At 31.5% G+C, this 26,888-nt stretch overlaps 1 protein-coding gene and 2 long non-coding RNA genes across 3 annotated transcripts; 1 reads left to right on the top strand and 2 right to left on the bottom strand.

Moving 5' to 3' along the window:
* Positions 1 to 802: 802 nt before the first annotated feature.
* LOC134259452 (uncharacterized) lies at positions 803 to 3,202 on the bottom strand. Its single transcript, XM_062742035.1, has 4 exons — positions 3,066 to 3,202; positions 2,864 to 2,922; positions 2,571 to 2,690; positions 803 to 2,468 (listed from the first exon to the last, which is right to left on the bottom strand). Exons 1-4 carry the CDS (start codon positions 3,164 to 3,166, stop codon positions 1,645 to 1,647), a joined length of 1,104 nt encoding a protein of 367 aa, XP_062598019.1. The 5' UTR covers positions 3,167 to 3,202; the 3' UTR covers positions 803 to 1,644.
* A 503-nt stretch (positions 3,203 to 3,705) lies between these two features.
* Positions 3,706 to 25,079, top strand: LOC134259454 (uncharacterized). Its single transcript, XR_009990361.1, has 3 exons — positions 3,706 to 3,842; positions 4,662 to 4,720; positions 24,918 to 25,079. It is a non-coding gene; the product is annotated as an uncharacterized LOC134259454 (long non-coding RNA).
* On the bottom strand, positions 12,309 to 12,955 carry LOC134259453 (uncharacterized). The gene is made up of 3 exons (XR_009990360.1): positions 12,797 to 12,955; positions 12,590 to 12,648; positions 12,309 to 12,428 (listed from the first exon to the last, which is right to left on the bottom strand). It is a non-coding gene; the product is annotated as an uncharacterized LOC134259453 (long non-coding RNA).
* Positions 25,080 to 26,888: the final 1,809 nt, after the last annotated feature.

Raw genomic sequence — 26,888 nt, forward strand, 5'->3', positions numbered from 1 at the left:
TTTAGGAAAATGAAACGAAAACCACCTTATAAAGGAACATTTTGAAACATAATATTTTGATATCATTAAGGAAAATATAAAAAGTCCCTTTAAATTAACCAAACATTTACATGTACTCGCCGCTATGTAGTTAAAAGGGGGAAAGTTAGAGTTAATTGAGAGTGTTAATGTACATATACCTATATTTGAAAAATGCTAACGTATAATAACTTACTTGCAACTAAATATGAGAAAAACATTTAACTCACTTATACGCACATGCCCTTACTTATTGCACAACCGCTCACACAAATAAATAAAGAGACAGGTTTTTGAGAGGGATTATTTCACTTACAACGACATTTTTAAAGAAGTTTAACTTTAAAACACTGAGACTGAATCGATCATTATGACGTCTCTCTGCCTAAAAAAGGACAATGTTGACTTTGGTGATTATTTTAATATCTACTTAGGAGAATTAATATTTGAATAATGCATCATGGATTAGAAAATACACCTACTAGTATTTTCCTCGTAGAAAATTTTGTTGTGTAATTGTTCCTCTAAAGTAAATAAAATTGCCTTATTATTAATGTTTGACCATTTTTGCTTGACATATAGGAAATGTATTTCTATACATAGGAAATTTTCATGTACATAACTTTTGAAGTAGAATGTATTAAAAAGGGATAAAAAAAATTGTAACGAAGAGAAATTGAAAATGTTAAAAAAATTCTTTACTGTGAAACAAAAAGGAGTAAAATGTGCAATAAAGTTATTTGTAAAAATAGATTCACTGATATAGTCCCACATTTTAGCCTTTCCATATGTTTCCTTCTCTTGTGATTCCGAAGGAAGAGTGTGTGGGAAACATGATGTAAACAAAAATAAATATTAACAATTCCAAAAAATTCCCCCTATGATTCTTTACAAAATAAAATGCAGTATATTTTCTCATGAACTACATTAGGTATGTATCACAAATAAGCATGAATATCTCCATTGTTACGTCATGATACCGCTCTTGACGTCTAAATATTCAAAAAATAAAGTGCACGCTGTTTTGTTTTTTAAATGACAGTTGAACGGCGTAAATCTATAGCAAGACATAGAAAAAGTAATGTAAATATAAGAAATGAATTTAATTTTTTGAAGATTCATGAGGTATATGAACTGCAACGCTTCATGCCGGCATATTTATCATAAAGGGCTAACGCGCTTCATGAAATATTCCGGCATGAAGCGTCGTAGTTCATAACCCCATGAATCTTCAAAAATTAAATTTATTTTTTAATTAAATTCATATTTGAAACTTTCACTGACAAAAGAAAATGAATGATCATTGACCATAACAACCAAAAGCACGGGTTTCTTCAAGTTCTAATGTGCTATCATGAAAGATCATGTGCTAAAGGAGAGGTTGTGTGTCCACTGACAACACAGAGGGTGAAATGGAATTGTAGTCTTATCGTAACAATTAACTTATTGCAAATATGTGAGAGATAGTCTTCATTGTAAATCTTATACATTTTATGATCAACCAAACATTTTTTTTTTAATTTTGTATCAGCATTTCTTTCTCCTCTCTCTATCTGTTCCTTTTTTATTCACCTTTCAGTCGATAAAAAAACCCTCTTTGATTTTAGAATTCAGAGCCATATTCCTTTACATTAGATCTGTATAAATGTTGCCTTCTCTCTCGTCATTCTTCCCTCCGTCTGCTTCAATACTGGAGTTGGTAATTGAGCTTTTCACAGATTTAATGTGTATTCCTGGTTCATCGGCTGTGGGCAATAAGGGGACAATGTAAAGGGACTCATCTACCGATTGAAGGTCAATTATCGTAGTGTTGGTATCCATGGTTTCGACAGTAATGCTACTGTCCATGGATATATAATCCGCCGGAGTTTGGTTTCGTTTGACTTTTGCGTAGATGTCATTATTATGTATTGTTTCGTCGTTTTCTTTAGCCTTTTTCTCTTTGACCGGAACATAACTGTTTTCTCGGGCTTTTCGTTGAGCTGGACCATCTCTGCTGCATGCAAGGTTTGTTCTAGAAGTGGCATCAACCTCTTCTGTGCAAATGGAAAGTGAATCATATTCGGAAGTTTTGACACATGTGTTTATTTCATTCAAGTCATTGTAACAGGGATCATCATTTTGCAAATTTGTCTCTTCTTCATTTTTTATTATCAGTTTCTTCTTCTTGAATTTTCTGCAAATGAGTATAATTACCACGGTTGTTACTGGTAGAGTAAGAAGTGTATTCGATATTACGATTGCAAGAAGTCCGTGGCTCATATGATTAGTTGTTTTGGGATTGAAACTTGGTCGCAAGTTTGCTTCCCAATGGAGCCGATTAGAGGTAGATCTTGATGTAGGACTTGGATTATCCGTATCAAACACAATGGATTTTATCGTTGATTTTTCTGAGGCATAGATGCTTTTCTCGGTCTTGATTGTTTGGGTATTTAACCCACTTACCAAATCTGTTGAAGATAGAAAAGGAAAATATTCATATATTTGTACAGACCATGTCACAGAACGGTTTTTCGATCATTGAATATACATATACTTTGTAAACTATATACCACATCCATATACATGATGACAGGACTGTTTGCACTTGCACGTCATTTGACAATTCCAGCCATACAATCCAAATGGGCATATCGTTGAACAGTTTTGTCCATAGAATCCGTCGTCACATTCTACATAAAAAAAACAACAGATTAAAACAAATAATACAGACAAGTATTGTATTAAACTTTTTATCTACATACATATGTTTCAAAATATGATCAATAAATTATCTTTTAAGTTCAATTAAGATTTTGATCAATGTCGGATCTGAAAAAAATGTATTAGTTTTAAGTGCACATACTTTTACAGATTTTCGTTTGAAAATCGAACATGTAACCATCGCAGCAATTGTAAGGTTTTCTGAATAAGAAATAAAAAAGAATGATTAAAAAACGGTATAAGCATATATCAATTAGTGACCTAGTTTCCATTTAAATTAATTGTTATCAAAAATATTGTTTTTTACTTATTGATGACAATCGAAAAATCTTGCATTTACTTACCCCTCACAAGTATTGTTTGCAGAACTTCCCTTTAAAACAAAGTTTGAAGAACATATAACTATAGGTAGAAATAAACTGATTGGCATCATCCTGAGTTGCATTTACAGCTATTGTCTATTGCTGACTGATACTTCAAACAAAAATTTTAAAATTTCCTTGTTTTCGTTTAAAAAAGGTGGAGACTAAATGACGAATAAAGTGAAAATGATCAAGTGTATGTCATGTTAGCAATTTTATTTGAAATATGGGGCATAGGCGCCTTGATGTAAATAAGGCATTGCTGTATGTTTCTAGGTTGTAAATAGAATCAGATACGACGTGATGTCAGTGCTGGGGACAGAGAGGAAGTATTGTCTTTAGTTGCTGCATGCTCATTTGTTATAATTTCTATATTTTTTTCTGAATAAAAATCAATTTAGAGCCAAAATAAACAGAATTTTCACCTATATAAAATGTATTCTTCTAATATCAATAAAGATGTCCAATGACATCATTTCAAGTATTTTTACATTTTCTTTATTTTAAGATTTTATGCATAGAATAGATGCATTTTCAAGTCATCATATTTCAGCCTGTGATAAATTAGTAATAAATTGGCATAGATGAACGGTTATTTGCAATAAGGAAATAAATACAATTCATAATAGAGACATCTGCTGATTCTATATTACATGTATGCTAGGTATCTTAGGAGTAGTGTTTTTTAAAGGGAATGTATTATTTCATTATATTATTTTATATTAGCCCGAGTGCTTATGGAGACGGCCCATGTCCTGGGTAAGTGCATCCGTATAAAATTAAACGTTAGCTTAATATCTATTGCTGTTACTTACAGAAAGTTTTAGCTTCCGGATCTGTATATAATTTGATACCATTGTGTGTGAAAAGCCTCAGGATGTTCTTTGATTCTGAATGTGCATACGCAGTTTCCTTTGTAGCACCATATGGTGTTTCAGTGTACCACTATCAGACTTGTATATCAGCGAAATAAATCCATTCATGTACATGAAATATATGGAGGTAACGAGCAGTACTCAAGCTAAAAAATCCATTAAACTACAGAAAACAAAAAAAGAGCAAACTCGGACTTTAGAGGTGAGATCGGGTGCCATGGAATAGTGACCATTCCCTATATTTAGAGAATATTTGTAGGACCTGTAAATACTCAATTTGACATTTTTATTGTTTATGTAAAGACATCCTAGTGTAGAGGAAGTGTCGTTCCTTTGTCAGGATTTCAAGGCAATTTAAAATATTTTGGATAATCATTTATAAGTCCATTTCACTTGTTTATACTAAAACATTTTCTTGGTTTATATTTTTTGTAATATCACCAGCGTAAGTATACAATTTTATTGACTGTGAGTATATAGTGAGAAATATCCTCTGGTTGTATTTATTACACCAAAGGGTAATTATCCCTTTCTCTCAACTTGCACACACTTCACTTCAATCGAAGCAAGGTATATTTAATTTTATTTTAGATTTCTGTACATCACGTACTTGTAGTTTGAAAATACCTTGTACCTTGTATAATATTTTTAGCAATAATCATTAATGATATACACAGTGTTTACTTTTAAACGTTTATTTAAGACTCTACAAAGGGTGTTGCCCCGATTCAAGATGGGATCAGAGCAAAGATATGTGCATAGGTAAATTCTATAGGTAAAATTTATTACACAATACCACATAGCGGCTTTTCTTGCCGGGTCTAAAATTTGGCGTTTTGCGTGCTTGAAGGTGCGCCATATATTTTAGGCATAATGTTTTTTTAGTAGACATAGAGTTTCAGCTCTTTGGATATGATCACTAAGAAAAAGTTCTAAATGATTTAGCGATAAAATTTTTAGCAGGCTTCATTTAAAACGCCAAAAACAAGCACCCCGCTTAAATATCCAACTATACGGTATTAATTGCAATTACTGTAAAATCACATATTTTCGTGGGGTCAAATTTTCGTGGTTGAAGGAAAAAACGTTGGTTCGTGGGGATTTTATTTCGTGGATGAAGAACTTTTTAGTAGTTGTGCATATGAACATTTACATTTCGTGGTGGACATGAATTCGTGGGTCTCTTCATACCACAAAAACAACGAAAATTAAACCCCCACAAAAATTAGTGATTTAACAGTATTACATTTCAATTAACAGTTTATATTCTTCTGATATGATCTAAGTTAAGAAAAGTGATATAGAATTCACTAAATTGATTGTGCTATTTTTTTTTTTAATTTAAGAATGTCCGCCTGGCGTTTTTGGTATCAATTGTACAACGCCTAGCTTGTTTCCATATTTCGGGAAGAGATGCGAAAGAAATTGTAATTGTAGCAAAAACAACTGTGATGTTGTCGAAGGATGCCAAACATCTACGAATGGTATTTTTATTCATGCCTTCTCTGATAAACCAATAATATACTCTTAAAAAAACGCATAGTAGGAACAATGCCCTGAACAATGTATGATAGTTTTGTCATATCTTTTATTTTTATATGAATATGATGTACGTATTCGAGTAAAATGCGTGATTTTTATTGCAATTGTAAACTTTTGAGCTATTCTACAAGTCTCAGACAAAAAGACCTGATTTTGTAAAATTTCCCCAAAAATTTTAATCTCAATTTTCATTTGTTGAATTCTGTTGCAATTCCTATAGGTACAAAGGGGTTATCAAAAGCGGGGGTTCTCGATATTTTGACTCTGGTTTTATCTGAAAAATGAATCTTCCTAAAAATGTTGCATAGCACAAAAAGGAAAAAAGGGGACTAGAAGCATTACGTTTAACCTTGATAACATAAACCAATAACATCGGACACCCATATTTTTCAAAAAATATGGCAGACTTAGAGTGACATCAGCAGCACAGCATCATTTCAGAAGATTAGGTAAATTGCATGAATGTAGTGCAATGACGTGATCTAAAGCATTAGCAAGAGGATTATTCACGTCATTGTTCTGACCCAACAACATCCCAAATATCGACTTCAAAGATCTCATATTAATAGAATATGACAACAGCACCACTGCTGAACATTTTGGTTTAGCTACTAGTCCAGAATGTTTATCCGAAAGCCTCTTATAAGGTTAAGAGTGATAATGCTTTGTAATGAATGTTAGACAAATAACTGCCTCCAGAACGTTACAAAAATTGCTGGTGGTAGTGTTATGATACGGAAAACGGTTTTATAAGAAAGTAAGATTGATTTGGTTTCAATTCAATGGACTTTAATGGAAAAAAGTACTCTAACCATATTCTGCCTACACATGCCTAGAACTATTCAATTTTGCCGCATCCTAGCTAGAGCTAGAACCACATTACACATCAACCTGTTTCTGCCACAGTCATCTAAATCGCTAGATTTAATCCAAATTAAGCAGCATTGGACAAAATGGTTTGACATGATTTGCCAAAGACAATCGCATCCCTAGATTCTGCAACAGCAGATCAAAGTTCTACATTTGAAGTGGGAGAGTATTCCTAAACAGTTTTTATTACATACATTTGCTTCTATTGGATGCTGCTTGTGGCTATCAGAGTGTTATGTTGTACAGACATATGCATGAATTTACCGAATAATGACCTTGTTGGTGCCGAAACATACATTTCTTCGCACTTAAACTTAGATTGTGGTTTTATTTTTTGGTTTTAAGGAAATGCATCTCTTAATCCGGAGACCAATTCAGATTTTTACACTCCAATCAAATTGCATACATTAATGCTGGTCTTTAGTTGCTTATAGACAGCGGCAAATATAACCGGTAGAAATACACAAGTCGGTACTTCGTTTTATAATTTATTAACGGTCCAAACTAGGCGTTTTCTACTCGATCAGTATGTCGGCGTGGACAGTGCAAGGTCCAGTTTCCAACTGAAGATCGTGCACAAAACAAACAATTTATAACAATAATGAAAGAACAATTATAATGAAGAGTTACTCAAGGCGTTAATACATAATTGACATAATTAAGATAATTGAATAATAATTTTGAACACCCCTCTTATGTTTAATTGTAACTGATAACTGGATAAAAAATTTAAAGATCCTTTTAATTAATCTTCAAATGTCACTGTAATTCTAGAAGCAGATCTCCACGTTTCATTTTGGCTTTTGTTTTAATTTCACAGCTATGTATCCTTTATGGAGCTCTCAAATGACCGTTAAATCCCGTTGACTTTTTTTTTTGTTTTATTTATTTTTAAAAGTTTGCATTTAATTGTTGTTTTCCTAATTTATAAAACAAAACTTTGCACAACATACTTAACCAAACTTTTGGTCAATGTTTCCCTGTTTGTGAACTAATACAATGTTTCCATAATTGCTTTCACAAATTTTTATTCATAATAGAGACAACTCTCTAAATTGTTTTTGTATTGATGACTTGATATTAATTGGTTGGTACATATTATGTGCAGTGGTTAAACACTAACAGAATATACTCTCATTATTTCTTCTATGCATTAACAAATAAACAAGTTATGAATAGAAAGATGAAAGAAAAACGTCATTTATGCTTTTAGAATTGCGACGTATTAAAAAAACGTTTTAGAAGAATATAATTTATAATCAGACAAGTAAATAACAATATCACGGAAACTCGTGTTCAAAAATTGACGTCATCTCGTCTACTATGACTCCATAGTGTATCTCTGATTTAGATAAGGTTATATATAATTAAGTTTTTATTTTTTTTTATCTAAATCTCCTTTCTCAGAAAAGAATGTGTATTTGTTAATCCCCCGACTGTGTGCGTGTATGTGCTAAAGTTGATTAATAATAAAAAATTTGGTACTTTTTTCATCTTATATATGTTTTTCCGAACAAGCATTAAATCTTGCTCTATGAATTGTACTTCATTTCTCCGTCTTTCACAACTAAAGCGGCGAGTAAATCACCTCATTTTTCTTTGTACTTCCCTACATGTATATGGTATCAAAATAGTATTCTAGATGTTCCTCTCTGAGAAAGAGTTCAGTTCCCCAACCCATATATCATTAATTTGTTTCAGGAAGTTTGTTACGTTGATGAAAAACATACAGGACATTATCCAGCTGTTTTTATAACACATTCTGTTTCTCCATTTTAGCTATTTCACGGTTATTCATGAATGCAACATGAATCTCGAAAATAGACATATGTGCAGATGCTATCATTGTATTTGAAATAATTATAAAGTAAAATTGACCCTTCTGTACAAAGGTTTAAAAAATTAAAGAAAGAGAAGATAGTATGGTATTTATTTAAAATAGATATAACTCATTTTACTGTAATCTATAACTCAATTTAGACGAATATTGATAATAAGTTACTTTTTTTCGTATTTTTTCTTATGTAATAGGGAAGTGTTATTCATTAATTCTCCACTGGGAGAATAAGAAATCATTTCTTATTTATGTACATATAAGATAATTTTTGTAGAATTAAAAGTATCGATTACGGTAATTAATATAGAAAAACATGTTGCATTTATAACTATCCTTCTATTTGAAACTTTTGTATCAATTGTTGTAAAAGTCCAGAGTACAGTGGAGCCTTGTTTATCCGGACACTTTGGTTCCCAGTCACATTGTCCGGATATGTGAAGCATCCGGAATTCTGAATCACCAGTTAAACAAGAAAAAACAACTTTTAAAAATTCTGTTCCAATGAAAAAACGTCCGGATACTGAAGCATATCTGTTGTCCAAATATCTGAAGGTCCACTGAATTTGGTTTTTTTCTTCTATGTGGTATAAAAACAGGCAATCTTTCACCAGAAGGCGTTTTACGCTCATCGCTCCAACACCTCTGTTATCGTCTAAATTACAAGAATCTTGTAAAACGAAAATAAATTATAGATTTCCACCAACTTGGTAATTTTTTGAAATGAAATTAGAAATATCAATCTGTAGCACTTCTTTTGTTCTTTCAAAATTTGGATATATCAAAATGGCTTCAATATATACGGCACTATTTTGCTCTTAATTTTTTACACATATTTTCATTTTGAAACCAAGGAGACAAAATCAGGAAATATTTCCTACCAGAGAGCTTAAAACATGTAACATCATTGAGAAATCATACAAAACAATCAATGTTTATACAATTTTTGTCGACAAATAATTATTTGACAACCCGCGCTACTTTTTAGACGACAACAGAGGTGTTAGCGGAGCGCGCCCTCTTGTGAGAGATTGGTTAAACAGGAAATAAATTGTCTTTTTTTACGGTAATGGAGTTGTTTACATAATAAACTTAAAGAAAGTGTATCCATTAAATTCGCATGGGTAATAAGGAAGCATTCAGAATATTTTTAATAAAAATTACAAATTGATTTAATGAGTATGCAATGACTCTGCTTGAACCGAAGTTGTGGTTGTTCTTTTTAGATCTGCTTCGTAAAAACAATTATATAAATTTGCATTTAGTTAAGGATAAAAATGGAAGTTTTCAACCCCTCGGCTATGTTAAGGAAGGTCAGAGTTCACATTCCTTGTACATCGTATTGGAAGTTTAATTGTGACGTCATTGAAATCTAACAAGCTACAAAAATTAATTAACGACATGATTATGCGTAAATAACAACTTGAATTTATCTATTTTATCGATTATTCATAAAATCTTGTAAAATTGCAATACTTGATAGCGATACAGTCGAGTAAGAGAAGAAAGCCTTTTGTCAAATATGACGTCATCAGCCTTGACATGACGCAGCACAAGTGATCCGGAGGAGTAAATTCACTGGTTTATTAATTACAAGAATGCTTAAATAAATATGATATCATTGTTAATTTTTAAACCTAATCATTAAAACTAAAAGAAAATAATTTATTAAATACAATGTGTATAGAATATGAATTTATCTAGTAGCATTGAAGCTGCACAGGGATAAGGAATATAGAGAATATCGCTAAAACGATGAGCGTATTCGTGATATACATCAAAAGTGCAAGGGCATAGACTATTTTGTTTGAGCTGAAATTTGGCATATCTATTGCTCATATAGTGTATATTTTGAAAAGTGCTGGGAGCTGATCCTGGTCTGCATAACATTAATTTTATTTATAACAGAATTTAAGCGAAGTGGAAATTTTTAGCTATTATAAGCATTTTCGGCAAAATTTTAAGTACTTCGCAAACAGCACTGACCAGCTCCCAGCACTTTTTGGGTAGAGGATATAAACCTCTTTTAATGTGTATCAATTATTTTCTTGAAAAACAAGCGTATGCCCTTGCACTATCCACATTTCCTACATTCAGCTTAACAATTCTATTTTTATACAAGTCACGTGACAAACAGCTGATACGTGCGATATAACTGGTAATAACTACGGCCCAGTCCTATCCATTATTGATAGCTATATTACCTTTTGTACAAGTATTCAGTTGATTTGTTAAATTTTTTTTAAAAGAAGCAATACATATTAAAACGGTACAAAGGTAACATTTTCCATATCGGTCCTTAACATAGCTGAGCCCCAAAACCACTCTTGTCAAGCAATGTTGACTATTGTTTGACAGGAGCGTTTAGTTTCATAACTCAGAAAGTAATAGTGTGCTCTTTAACAAACGCTTCGCGCTGAATCAGATTGAACTTACTTACACAAAGGTATTATTATACGTAGAAGAATGCATCTTAGATTTTAAAAATATAACTAAAAGTGTTATCTTTACGGAAAAAATAAGCGCTAAGTGTTCAACTTAAGTTAATAAAATTACCACCTGATTAAAATTTTCCCATCTTTAAATATCAAAATTGCTTATAAAATGTACATTCACATAAATACAACTTTTCTTAAAAAAAAAGATTGTGTTTTGTAAAAAAAATAATAAAAATGTTCAAATTTAATACTGAAATAACAAAAATGAAAGGTAAAATGTAATAAGTAACCTAAGGTAAATTATTTTTACACAAGTTCCTTTTAAAAAAAGAAACGGTTTGTCCTTTTGCGATTCCCCACAAAAGGAGTGGTGAAATAATTGACAGACATGAGAAAAAGTCGGTTTTAAATATTTCACTAGCAAAAAAAGGCCGACGGTGACAATAATTGAACGACCCAAACAATGTACAAGCACGGGTTCCTTTAGTTTTAAAGCAGGGACAATTGATAGAGATGAGACACCTGTTGACTGAGCTCATGGAGGGATATAGCAAATCATAGAAGACTGCATTTAAAATTTGCTTTGTTGGAATCCATAAAGAACAAATTGTGATGCTAGTCTTATTCATTTCATTATCTTTATAAAGATTTTTAAAAAAAAAACTTTTGAATCATGTTTTCCTCTTTCTCTCCTCCTGTGTCTATCGATAAAACCTGGTCATTTGCTTTGAATTTACAGTAATATTCCTTTACATTAGATCTGTATAAATGTTTCCTTCTCTGTCAGTATTCTTCCTTTCTTCTATATCAATACTGGGGATAGAAATTGAGCTTTTCGGAGATTTAATGTGTATCCCTGGTTCATCGACAGTGGGCAGTAAGGGCACAATATAAAGGGATTCATCTACGGATTGAAGATCAATTATTGTAGTGTTGGTATCCATGGTTTCAACAGTGATGCTACTTTCCATAGATATATAATCTGCCGGAGTTTGGTTTCGTTTGACTTTTGCGTAGATATCATTATTATGTATTGTTTCGTCGTTTTCTTTAGCTTTCTTCTCTTTTACAGGAACGTAGCTGTTTTCTCGGGCTTTTCTTTGAGCTGGACCACCTCCGTTGCATGCAAGGTTTGTTCTAGAAGTGGCATTTACCTCTTCTGTGCAAATGGAAAGTGAATCATATTCGGAAGTTTTAACACATGTGTTTATTTCATTCAAATCATTGTAGCAGGGGTCGTGATTGTCCATGTTTGTCTCTTCTCTATTTATTTTCAATTTTCTTTTCTTGAATTTTCTGTAAATAAATATGATGACCACGATTGTAACTGGTAGGGTAAGAAGTGTATTCGATATTACGATTGCAAGAAGTCCGTGTTTCATATGTTTAGATGTATGGGATTTTAAATTTTGTTTTGAATTCGCTACCAAATGGCGCCGATTAAAGGTAGATCTTGAAATAGGACTAGGATAATTCTCTGTGAACACTGAGTTTTGGATCGTTGAATTCTTTAATGCATCAACGCTTTTCACGGTCTCGCTGTTTGCACGAGTATTTCCAACACTCACAAAGACTGTTGGGAAAAAAAAAATTATAAAGAACAATATAAAAGAATTTTACATCATTTAATGAAAAATTCATAGTCCTTTCATATAAAATAAAATACCACATCCATATGCATGATGACAAGGCTTTTCACACTTGCACAGCATTTGACAATTCCAGCCATACGTTTCAGGAGGGCATTTTATTGAACAGTTTGTTCCATAGAACCCGTCATCACATTCTAAAATCAGAAGAAAAAAAAAAATAAATAGTAAACACATATTGTATTCAACTTTTGTCTAAATATATGTTCCAAAATATGATCTAGAAGTTATCTTCAAGTTCAATAAATATAGAAATCAATGTCGGATAAATAAAGATTTGAGTTTTAAATGCATATACTTTTACAGCTTCCCCTTTGAAAATCGAACATATAACCTTCACAGCAATAATTAGGTTTTCTGAAAATAAAACCAAAAAGAATATTTTAAAAAACGATATAAGCATTTATAAATTAATGATTTTGTTTGTAACCGCTTAAAAAAAACAATTGCTATATACGTATTTTTTACTTATTGATATCAATCAAAGAAACCAACATGTACTTACCCCTCACAAAAAGCGTTTGCAAAACATCTCTTTAAGACGAAGTTAAAAGAACATATAACTAAAGGTAGAAATAAACTGATAGGTCTCATCCTGAGTTGCATTTACAGCAATTGTCTATTACTGCCTGGTACTTTCATACAAAAATTTTAAAAATTTCCTTGTTTTCGTTGAAAAACGTGGAGACTAAATGTCGAATAAACTAAAAATGATCAAGTGTATATTATGTTAGCAATTTTATTTGAAATATCGGGCATAGGCGCCTAAATGTTAATTAGGCATTGCTTAATGTTTCCAGCTTGTAAATAAAATCACAAACACGGCGTGATGTCAGTGTGGCGGCCAGAGAGGATGCAATGTATTTTGTAACTGCATCTTCCTCTGTCATAATTTCTATATTTCTATTTTTTTCTGAATAAAAATCAATCTAAAATCTGAAGTAAACAGTATTTATGAAAACATGTATAAAAATGTATTCTTTTAATATCAGTACATCAATAAATGTTTATAATATCAATACATCAATGAATGTATCCCTTGGCACGCGTACGATTTAAAGTATTTAAACATACGCTTTACTTTAAGATTTTGTGCATAAGAAAGATGATTTCTCAAGTCATCATTTTCAGCCTTTGATAAGCACGCGTAAGTTTTTATTTTTTTTAAAAGAACATGGACGGGATGGTAACAGATTTTAGTCAATAAAAGACATTTTACCCTATTTTAATATATTTATATAATGGCTCTAAAAGCGGTAACGATGACTAGGTATATGGTTCTCTGAATAAAGAGAACCAAATAATAATTGACATCAGGATGAGTCCAGTGTTAGGTATGATAAGTAAACCATTTTCTTGGTATTCATTATGATCGGAGAAACATTTTCAAAACAAAGAACAAACCAAAAAAATGGGATAAGATTTTTTTTTTCCTTTAAGACTGTACGAAAAAAAATATCATTACAATAAAGTAGCAATTCCTACCAACGGAATGTATGTTAATATCTGAATATCATGCTTATTTTTTTACAGATTTTGTTTTATAATGTTTTATTATGAAAAGAAAAGAAGGATTTTTAAGTTTCCTGTTTTCTAAAGTGGTCAGGGATTTATCTTCTCTTCTTTAATTTCAAAATGAAATATGCTTTGTAATTTTCACTAAATGAAATTGAGCATCTAAACAGGATTAAATTATTTCCAAACTATTAAATATTATTTTAAAATATTTCCTTCTGAAAAGCCGGTCCTTCGGATGAAACCGTATAAACCGAGGCCCCGTGTCGCAGTAAGTGCTGGCACGAAAAAAATCCCTCACTGCTCAAAGGCCCTGAGTGCCGTGTGGCAACCTCTAATGATAAAACGCCGCTTAATGATACAAATAGCATTAAGCGTTGCAATTGCAACGCTTAATACCATAAATTATTGCATTAATAGCTGACATTATCAACCGCTAATGCTAAATCGCCGCTTAATGACAGATTTATATCATTAAGCGTCACAAATGTAGTGCAACATCGACGCTTAATGAAACAAGCAAATATCGACATATTCGACGCTTAATGATACACACTGGTGTATCATTAAGCGTTGCAGTTGCAACCCTTAATGATATAAAATTTAGAAATCGCTTGTAATATCTAAGAGAAACACACATCCGCCTTTCCTGTACAATGAGATATCACTTGTCAAAATATTTATATACGCCCTTGTGCTTTATAAATAGTAATTATTGAAGTTTTACTGAGTCAAGGGAACGTCTTAAACCCCAGATGTTTAAGAGATAGCTGGAAGAAAGAGATACAAACAAAGGGATAAATAAAATGATATTCAAATCCTTTAAAAGAACCATTTTTAACTGAAAATACAGAGGCAAACAAGCAATTAAATTCATTTTTAATTTATACAATGATTTGAATAGTCAACGTGAAATATATATATGTTTTAGATTTTATACAGCTTAACACATATCACTGTTAACGTTTCAGATATACGTATCGAGATTTTCACTATTGCTTCGTTTCTACAAATTCCGAAAGAGAGAGACATAAATATTGACAACTTGTGTTTAAGAATATATAACAAAGAATACAAGTACATGTAATACATAGAATAATATATATTGTGTTGAGAAAAAGGTTCATTTATGCATTAATAGTGAGCCGTAATACTTGAATACATCATCTGTTGCATGATTATTTTAGAACCAATTTTGAATTCTAGTATTTATCAAATTACAATATACAAATTGACTGAGGTTGAAGAGGCTGGTTTTTTTTTAATTCTAAATATTTCATTTGTAGTATATTTTTTTTTCTTTCGATATATAAGACTAGGTTTACATCTGACTACATGTAATATTAAAATGAAATAGATTTAAACGAATATAGTTCGGTACAAGAGAGACACTCTCTATTAATACTAGTATTCATCAGAAGTATTTCGTTCACTGCGAATGGGTATTGAAAGGTCGCATGAAAGGTCCGACTATGCTTTACTTGCATTGGTTAATACTTTAATGAGCTACAAAATATTCTCGTCTCATGCAACTACGGCCAGATGGGGAGAGGATCGTACATTTTGACAGTGGTTAAGGACGTTCCAAAGTTTTCACTTTCTCAAATCAAAGTTCCAAAGTTTTTACATTGCTTCCCTAGTTGATTATATTAAAATATAGTAAACTATGTAGTTTTCTATAGTATTTGTTGTTAGGGACATGTCCGCTATCTAACATCAGCCGTGAGTAAAAAAAACTGTCTAAATTTCAGACTTATTAGCTCACCTGAACCAAAGGCTCAAGTGAGTTTTTCTGATCAAAATTTGTCCGTTGTCTGTCGTTGTTGTTGTAAACTTTTCACATTTTCATCTTCTTCTCAAGAACCACTGGGCCAATTTCAACCAAACTTGCTACAAAGTATCCTGGGGTAAAGAGGATTCAAGTTTGTTCAAATAAAGGGCCATGCCTTTTTCCAAGGAGAGATAATCATGAATAAGAGAAAAAATAATGGCATTTTTAAAAAAAATCTTCTTCTCAAGAACCACTAGGCCAGGAAAGATGTACTTCATGTTGAATCATCCTCAGGTAGTGTAGATTTGATTTAAGTTTGTTCAAATCATGACCCCCGGGGATAGGGTGGGGCCAAAATGGCCGATCAAAGTTTTACATAGGAATATAAAGGAAAAATCTTTAAAAATCTTCTTCTCAAGAACCACTTGGCCAAGAAAGATGAAACTCATGTGGAATCATCCTCAGGTAGTGTACATTTAAGTGTGTTCAAATCATTGACGCCGGCCGGGGGTAGTGTGGGGCCAAAATGGCCGATCAAAGTTTTACATAGGAATATATAGGAAAAATCTTCTTCTCAAGAACCATTGAGACAGGAAAGATGAAACTCATGTGGAATCATCCCCAGATTGTGTCGATTCAAATTTGTTCAAATCATGATCCCCGGGGATAGGGTGGGGCCAAATGGCAGATAAAGTTGTACATATGAATATATAGAGAAACCTTTTAAAATCTTCTTTTCAAGTACTTCAAAGCCATGCTTAGTGATATTTATAGGGAATCATCCTCAGGTAGTGTAGATTCTAGTTTGTTAAAATCATGATCCCCATGGGGGTTAAAATTCAAGTCCCCTTCCCCACCCCCCCAGTAAACTTTCAGTTCTGATCTGATATGTGCTTTTCCTAGCCAATTGCTCAGGTGAGTGATATGGCCCCTTGGCCCATGGTATTAAGCAGAACCGAATAACAGGCGAGTATAAATGGTACATGTATACCGAAATAGATCATTCTTTGCTGACAATTGCAGTGGAGACAGACTGAAATCTTTCTAGTAAGGAATAGAATTAACCACTTTTGAATAATGTGACATTATTGTTTCTAATTATTCCAAACTTAAAGTACAATGCTTTGATATGCTTGGACTCTTGGTATTTAAGGCATGGCATCTCGGTGCTACATAATTACATGTTAAATCGATTCCACATGGTCATTAGCTCATCTGATTCTATATATAAAAAGTAGCACAAATACAAGGAAAGAAAGAAACACAGAAGTCTTTCTGTGTGCTGTCTAGTTGGCAAAAATAACCACTAGCTAGAGTTTTTATTGCAATGACATTTAATTAATTTTCATTTTTTATCGTTATAAAAAAGCAATACTTTGATTGGACATAGTTACTTTAGGACCCTGGGTAGCACATGTAATTTAGACTATAAAAAACGTAAGTCGCATATAAAGAAAGCCTGTGGCAAAATTTCCTAAGTAAAGAGGAGGACCTCCAAAAATGGAGAATAAAAAATCCCTAATCTTCCCAAAACATTAAAGAAATATTTAACTTAAGTAGGGTTCTTCTCTTGTTTCTGACTAGATGGAATATTTAAAGTATATCTGTTGATATGTAATATATTTAGATGTAAGAGGTTTAAAAGACCATATTTTTATTTCCTCATCACAATTATACAACTTGAAATAGAAATGGTAAACTGCGTTTGAAAACTAGCAGGGACTATATTTTGGCGTAATGGTGGCGTATGAAAATATCTTCTTTGCTGCCTCTCAGAATTATTATAGAACATTGAATTTAGTTATAATTTTTACGCAATCAAAGACTAGACGAAATTTTCAAATTTAAGTTCAACTACATGTAATAATAAGGGACTAAAGTTTCAAAACATATCAAATAAATAAGATTTTTCACACATACTAGAACTATGGTTGCTTTTAAATGCTTCAAATCCAAGTACAGATTTGAGTCAAAAAGTGTTATCTTAGTAAACGATCAAAACTATTAGTTTTTGTATTATTTTGTACCTTTATGTGCCAACTTTACTATATGTGAAAATTGGAAAAATTTAAATACATGTATAGGAAGCATATAAAAATAACTAATAAATACTAAAAATTTAAGAAAAATAGAGGATATTCGGATTAGCATATATCCATTTTATTTAAGTTACCCATGTCAATTTGGTAATACCATCTTATAGGCCCTATATGGTAGTATCTTTTTGTGCAAAAATAAAAAAAAAATTAATCTTTTGAACTACAAGTAGGGTCGCATTATTGGAAACAGTAATTTTTAGCTCTACTGGTCAGAGACTAGAAGAGCTTATGCGATAGTAATGCGTCCGTCCGTCTAGCTGTCCGTCTGTCTGTAAACATTTTTTTTTAAAACGCTAATCCTCCTACAGTTTTGGTCTGATTTCAATATAACTTGGCACACAAATATACTACACTAAAATACATAGGATACTTCATCGGTTTTTGATTTCGATGAACAGTGTTGCCATGTTTACTAAAAATAGAATTTTCTGTCAAATTTCTTTAAAATACTACTTGTCCTACAATTTTTGTCTGATTTCAATATAACTTGGCACACAAGTAGACTGCACTAAGATTCATAAAATAGTGCATCAGTTTTTGATTTTGATGAACAAGGTTGCCATGATAAGTAAAAATAGAAATTTCTGTGAAATTCCTTTAAAACGCTACTCCTTCTACAGGTTTGGTCTGATGGTAATGGCTTTTTTACAAGTTTTTAAGTACAAACCAGTAGAGCTACAGTCTTGACAGAGATTTCTGGTTTAATGTTAAGATCAGACGACACGTTCCTCAAAAATATATAAATTTTCTTAAGAGATTGTCATTGAAGAATAGGTACTTAAACAAGATTCCTTGCAAAAAATAAGGTTACCTTACCAGCCATTTGGACAAGATACCAAAGGTTCATATTTCTTTTATAACTCTTATGGATAATCCTCTGAACGGCCTATCTCACCATTTTTTGGTGTACCTATATTTTAAAACATTTTGAAAACAATGTAGAAATCAGAAGAGAATACTAAATATGAATATTTTTTATCTTATTCCAAGAGATTCAAAACATATTATTAAGGAACGTGTCGTCTGACCTTAATGTCCAGGAAAAAGGTAATGACCTTGACCTGACCTTGCCTGTAATATTAAACGGTCAAATTTATTCTTACTGATACCATCACAAATATTGTCCTCTTGATTCTGTGAACATTTCATTAATTTTTAAATACAAGAAATGTGAGAAGAATCCTACCTTAACCAACATAAAATATTTATTATTGTAAGTAACCCCTATCCCATCCCATCCCGACGCTTACAAACATACTTTGTCTCATTACTTCTCCTTAAATTGAAAACTTCCATTAAAGCAATATGAGCTGCATTTTTGAGAATTTTATTTTGCTGGTAAAATGTGTTATTATGATTAATCTGTATGTAATCTAAACCCTTATGATCAATAAAACCAAAATATTAAGTTTAAAAATGTTTCAGAAGAATTTTTTTGTACACCGAATATACAGTATTATATAAGAAATCATTATTATACAGGACAACAATAATTCAATTTTGCTTTAATTAAAAACCTCTTTCATTGCAAATATGACCAACAGAAGTTTATAAATGTTCTATTTTTTTTGTCATTGAAATAGTTTATTACAAATTTGCAACATTTTTTTTTTGATCGGCTTTTTGTTTTATTTTGATGAGAAAGTCGGTGATGTTACAATGGACGACAAACTGAAATTTAACGGCTGGCGTAAAAAAAAAACAAGTATATCCTTCAAAAAATACTACAGTAAACTATAGTTTACTTTAGTTAACTATAGTACCAAAGTAAACATTTAAAACTTAAATTTACTATTAATAGTGAAAACTTTGGAACTTTGATTTGCTATAGTAAAAACTTTGGAACTTTGATTTACTACAGTGAAAACTTTGGAATTTAATTAACAATAGTAAAGACTTTGAATCTTTAATGTAATTATGATTGGATTCTTATTCTTAATGTTTCATTACATTTCAAGGTTAAGATTAAAAAAAAGGTTCCAACATTTTTTTAGGAACAGGACCATTTTTCTAAAAGAATAATGTACAAGAAATGAATACTAGTACATGCATCAATAGAGAGGGTCTCTCTTGTACCGAAAAAAGAACTATTCATTTAAATCTATTTCATTTTTATATTAGTAATATGTAAACTTAGTCTTATATGTCGAAAAAAAAATATATCTCTGTCGAGACTGTAGCTCTACTCGTTTGTACTTACTTATAATAAAGGAAGAAAAAACTAGCAATTGGGGCTTAAAACTTTATAAAAGCAATAAATAGAATGACAGTCCTTAATTAAGTCTATTTTTATGGCAAGATTCCAATAAAACTACAACTGTAGTACTAGCTTTCAATAAAATTTTACAGAATTTTCAATTTTAGTTACTATGGCAACATCAATCAACAAACTCAAAAACACGAAACTGATAATGGTGTTTGCTAGTATAGTCTACTTGCATGCCAAATTATATTACAATCTGACTAAAACTGTAGGAGGAGTAGCATTTTGAATGAATTTCACAGAAATTTCTATTTGAGTTACCACGGCAACACCGTTGATCGAAATCAAAAACCGATATCTTTAAGTGTAGTCTACATGTGAGCTAAGTTATTTTGATATCAGACAAAAAATGTTGGATAAGTAACATTTTATTATATTATTTCTATCTTTAGTAACTAAGGCAGAAATCAAAAACCGATGCAGAAATTAAGTATCTTACTGTTGTCTATTTGTGTGCCAAGTTATATCGAAATCAGACCAAATCTGCAGGGGGAGTAGCATTTTGAAAAATTGTTTACAGACAGACAGACAGACAGACAGACAGGGAAATATACTACAAAATGAAGTGTGCGTCATTTAGAATTTTAAAAACATCAGCTTCATCAACTTCATTCGACATTCATTCATATTTTGATAATCATATACATGTACTAGTTTTCAAAATTGATTCTAAAATAATCATGCCACAATAATGTGCTCAAGTAAAACTGATAACAAATAAAAGGTGAATGAACCTTTTCTCAAAATAATATATTATTCATTGTATTACATTCATTTGTATTCTTTGTGTTTAATATACTTAAACATAAATTGTCAATATTGATGTCTCTCTTTATCGAAATTTGAAGAAACGAAGCAGATTAAAAATACAATTATAGCGAAAATTATAAATTTATTTCTCGATACGTATATCTGAAATGTTAACAGTGACATGTGTTAAGCTGTATCAAATCTAAAATACAAAGTTTGTTTTTTAAATATATTCTATATATTTTAGGTTGAGTATTAAAATCATTGTATCAAATTAAAAGGAATTTAATTGCTTGTTTGCTTCTGTATTTTCAGTAAAAAAAAATGGTTCTTTTAAAAGGATTTGAATATCATTTTATTTATCCCTTTGTTTGTATCTCATTCTTCTAGCTATCTGACTAACTGTCTCTTAAACATCCGGGGCTTAACGACGTTCCCTTGACTAGATAGAAAACACAGTAAAACTTCAATAATTATCATTTATATAGCACAAGGGCATATATAAATATTTTGACAAGTGATATCTCATTGTTCAGGAAAGGTGGATGTGTGTTTCTCTTAGATATTACAAGCGATTTCTAAATTTTATATCATTAAGGGTTGCAACTGCAACGCTTAATGATACACTAGTGTGTATCATTAAGCGTCGAATATGTCGATATTTGCTTGTTTCATTAAGCGTCGGTGTTGCACTGCATTTGTGACGCTTAATGATATAATTCTGTTATTAAGCGGCGATTTAGCATTAGCGGTTGATGATGTCAGCTATTAATGCAATAATTTATGGCATTAAGCGTTGCAATTGCAACGCTTAATGCTATTTGTATCATTAAGCGGCGTTTTATCATTAGAGGTTGCTACAGTGCCGAGCATAGGACAAAATTTGTAGGCCTCCACCGGCAAGTGGTGGCGTCTCCATATGAGTGAACAATTCTCGCTAGGGACGTTAAACAACATACAATCAATCAATCCTTCTGAAAAGAGTAATTATCAGCATTTCTTCAAATGAAATGCATGGCTAAACAAAATTTGTTAATATAAAGAAAACTTTGGAGTGTTTTCCACTTGCACGTTTTCATCGAGCATTTTTTTTTCATTCATAGAAGTTAAATTTATTTATTTTTCGATGACATATTTATATCCTTCCTTATTTCCATCCATGAAATATATGATCTGAACTGGAGTACATAAACAGTTATTTACAATAAGGAAATGTATTCAATTCCTTTAAAGAGACACCTCCTGATTTGATTCTATATCATATATATATTAGATATCCTTGGAGTTGTGCGTTTTTTAAACAATATGTATCATTTAATTATATTATTTTATATTAGTCTGAGTTCCATAGCAGATGGTCCATGTCCTTGGTAAGTGTATCTGTATAAAATTAAACGTTAGTTTATAATTAATGCTATTACCTAATCTACTTTATAAAATGTAATCAAGCATTTTGAACTGTTTCGCGATTCATTTGATATTTTTGCGTGATCATGAAACAGTCGAACTGTTGACCGCGCTACAGAATGAACTCTTGCCTTTTTAAAGCGTCATGGTGATATTCAAGCGTTTTGATAATCACAACATCACTATTTACCTGCTATATAATTAAATAAACTAGAATAAAACACGCAAACCATCAATTCATTAAGTATTAATTAAAATTATCAATTATTAATTTAATCTTCACATTCGGTGTTCAGCTCATTACACGTAATAGACTGATATATCGATGACCAGTTAAATTGTTAAACATGTTAAAAATCTCTAATGGTTGTTTTTAATCCAGTTTTGTTAATTAATATATAGTAGTTTAGGTAATAAAACACTTCGGCCTCGGGCAACAGTTTTCCAGGTTTTCCACACTACCTTGGGAAATATTTGACTGTGTACCTCGTAGTCATTAAATAAGTGTATACAGTAACATGAGGACATTTTAACTTCCAGATATGTACTTAGTTTTATACCATTGCGAGTGAAAAGCCTCGGATGGTTCTCTTATTCTATTCTTAATTTACAAAACTAGATTTCTTTGCAGCACCAAAATGCCTTACACAGTATCATTAACTGTTTTATATAAGCAGAATTCGTCCGTTCGTGTACATGAAAGATCTGGCGATAACGAACTGTATTCAAGCTCAAAAGTCCGTAAAACTATGTAAAATCATCATTTCGTAAGTTTTATAGTCCAAACAATGACTCTGTCAGCAAATTCAGTTTGGGTGAAATACTGACTGATGTCTTTCAAACCAATTGTTAGTCAATGATTTATACACTAAATTGACGATGGATACTTCCGTTATTTCCTGCACATGACAAGGAGCACTCGGCGGATGTGATTGGTCAGCAGATCACTCCTCCATGGCAATGATACCACTTCTGATGTTTTGTTCGTGTTTGCTCTGCTCCTATTTTGTATTGTTTTATGGACTTTGGTATCAAACACTGTTTGCTTGCTCCATATCCTTTATAAAGAACAAGAGAAGAGCAAACTCAGTCCTCCAAAACTTCAGAGATGGGATCGAATGTCATGGATGAGCGGTCATACCCTGTTATAAGAGAAAACTTGTATGACGTATAAATATTTACATTTGGTTTTGTAATTGATTAATAATATGTAAACACCTCATAACACCTCATAACACAGAATAAGCGCTCGTTCCTGCACGGACTGCAAGGAGAATTTAAATATTTTGGATAATCAATTAAAAGTGTTTTTTTTTTTTAATTTCATTTTTTAAACTAAAAAATGTTGGCATACAAATTTCATTCCTTTTTAATCACCAGTATAAATATACATTTTTAAAATGATTTCAAGTATATATCAATTAATAACTTCTAACTAAATACGTCTCTCCTATATCCGTAATACGAAAGGGATACTATCTCTTCATCTCAACCAGCGCACACGTCGAATCGATCGAACTGTTATCAAACACACACTGTAGACGAATCAAAAACATCTTAAATTTAATTTTAGTTTTCTTTACATCACTTGATAGTAATCTCGAAAACCTTTTGTAATAATAAGAGTAAAAATTACTTATACACCATCTTTACTTCCAAACTTATATTCAAGATTTTTCAAAGGGTGCTGTCCTTATTCAAGATGGGATCAGAGCAAAGAAAGGTGCATAGGTAAGTTTCAGAAATAAAATTAAGCAAATTAATCACATAATTTTTAGTGCGATATTTTATAATGTGTCAATAAACAATTTAGACACCTCTGATATAAGTTTCATTCCCAAAAAGTGATATAGAATTTACTTTAAGGTAAGTCACTCGTCAGCTTTTTAGAAAAGTTCACGCAGAAGCTTTTACTTCAAAACTACTTATTAAAATTCAATTTTTATAACATATTTAAATTCAACAATGTAAATTTTTTAACATTCAGTGAAAAAACTGCTCAAAAATCTACAAAGAAGCAAGATTTATGAGGGACTATTTCTTTTGGTGGAAGGATATTTAGCAGAAAATTCTGCAAATCTGCACATTTATAGAATTTAATGTAATGGAAATTAAGCCTCACGTACTTTTACTCGGAGAATATTTTCTGTTTTGATATTGCTAAAAATATTTAATATAGGTCTTAATTTATATTTTTAGACTAAGTTTTACACCTTCCCTCAACAAAATTTTCCAAAAAATGAAAATATATTAAAGAAGTCTAGGTCAAATTTACACCATTTTTTGCCTGAAAATCACATATCTTGACAAATATTTCAAAATTAACATCACTGACCCCACCTTTTTCTTTCATTATTTTAAACAACTCGATACTTGTGACTAATCAGCGCTCAAGTCGTAAAAGGTTTGATATAAGAAAATCTTTTATTGCCTATTTTTTAATACCCAAATATGTTATTTTTTTAGTGCAAAAAAGTCACACAATAATTAACGCGCATTAATTTGCAAGATTTGTTTAATGATAAATATTATTCAAACTATATTACGTAAAATAAGATTATATTTATTGCCATTCTTACATCTAATCATATATAAAAAGGGTAAAAGTAATTAACCAAAGAGATGAAATTTAAGTGCAAAAAGGTCAACTGAAATGTACCGTAGATCAGTAGGATGCACACTGACCCCCTATTTTCTTTGCGATTTTGTGTTACACTTTATGAGTACTTATCCAAAATATACTTCTCAAAAAATCCTTGATATAACAAATTTCAGGAGTGACTTACCTTAATAATTGGTTTTGATATTTTTAAAATTCAAGAATGTACGATTGGCTTTGCTGGCATGAACTGTACAATGCCCTGTGAGTTTCCATATTACGGGGAAGATGCGATGGAGAATGTTATTGCAGCAAAAACAATTGTGATGATGTCGAAGGTTGCCAAACATTTACGAAGGGTATTCAACTATATTTCAATGTTGCAAATTTCCATTGGCGACGAATTTGGCTTGTCTCATAAACATAACAAGAGTAGACTGTTTATTATAACGAATCTTACACAATGCAGGAAACGTTAAAAACACTGAATAATATAATATTTGATAAGATGATAAGAACAATATAGAAAACAACTGTAAATTACACCACTACCTTACAATAATTACAAGACAGATATCTAGTATGTGTATGCCTTAATTTTCCTTAACATACAAAACCCAATTTAAATGTTTTGAGTTGCATTTCTTATCGTAAAAATATTTCTGGCTATTGTAATAAAAATTATTCTAGGAGGTACTGAAATCTCCTTGAATCAATAAAATTATATAATTGTAGATCCTTCATTTTCTAACTTTTACTTAAAACGTTCACTAGAAAGAAGAAATTCAGGAGATATCTAATAACAATGATTCGATAAAATTTTCTGTTTCATTTTTTGAATGACACATATAGAAATAACAAGCAGTATTTAAGATCAAAATTCCATAACACATTACAAAATAGAAGCAGAGACAACACATACCACCAAAACATCAGATGTGGGATCAGGTGCCGGGGAGGAGTGGGATTCTTCTGCAGAAGGTAAACCCCACAGCATGTTCCTTGTCATGATCAAGAAATAACACGAAAAACTGTCGTCAATTCAGTGTATAAAGAATGGACTATCAATTTGAAATTTAAATAAAAATGTTAATATAATAATACTTTAAGCCTTGATACTGAATATAACTGCGCAGTCGTGTATTACTGTTTTCACATATGAAGGCATTTTGAAGGAAACATGACACAAAGAGCGAAAAATTCCTAATTGAAGCTTTCCATATCAGAATGTTTCCCTACGAACGCGAAATAACGAGAACGATTAAGTACATCACATCCGTTTTATTTACTTTTTTCATACTTTACTCCCTAACTAACAGTGAGTCAACTTATTAAGCTCACTGTGGACTTGACAAGTATTGCTACCCCTTCATGACATGTGATCTCACTTTTAGTACCCCATTTATACCATTTATATAATAGCATGGTTTAATTTTTAGGTTTTGAGATTCTTCAATTTTCCTTACATTTAATTCATTTCACAAAGAGGCATGTCAATTAAAATGGTTAGTAATCAGTATCTTTTTTATGATTAATACAAAATTTGAAAACAATGAGAAAGATGTTAGCATTTGAAGACAAAATCATTCAAATATATTTGATTTCCGAAAAAACAAAAGGCACTAATGGTAATCTAACAACCAAGCTATATGATTAACGTGATGACTTTAACTTTTCTATCGTCAACTTCCCCTACTTTATGCAGCAATATACATTCATCACCTGCATACGGTGTTTATATATCTAAGTTGATTTAATATGCAAGAGCGTGCTCTACGTATGAACAATTTCTAAAACGAGGTATATTATCGACTAGCAAGTTGATGAAACAAAAATATCAACAGTATTGTTTAAAGTCATCATTTAGCAAGTTCTATGGTCGACACAATGACCTTGTCAGCAAATACAACTTATCATTGAGTCAAACGCTAACTGACATTTTTCATACCTATTGTTAGCCCATTACTTATACACTGAATTGACGACGGATTTTTTCCGTTATTTCCTGATCATGACAAGGAGCCCACGGCTGGAGTGACTGGTCGGCAGGGGATGCTTACTCCTCCATTACACCTGATCCCACCTCTGATTTTCGGGGGTCTGTGTATGCTCTGCTCTTGTTTGTATTGTTTTATGGACTTTGAAATTGAATACTGTTCGTTATATCCACATACTTCTTCCACCGATGGAATA

Source organism: Saccostrea cucullata, unplaced genomic scaffold (genome assembly GCF_032062105.1).
Source record: "Saccostrea cucullata isolate Sc308-1 unplaced genomic scaffold, CSIRO_AGI_Scuc_v1 ctg1636, whole genome shotgun sequence".
In the NCBI taxonomy this organism is placed as follows: Eukaryota; Metazoa; Mollusca; class Bivalvia; order Ostreida; family Ostreidae; genus Saccostrea; species Saccostrea cuccullata.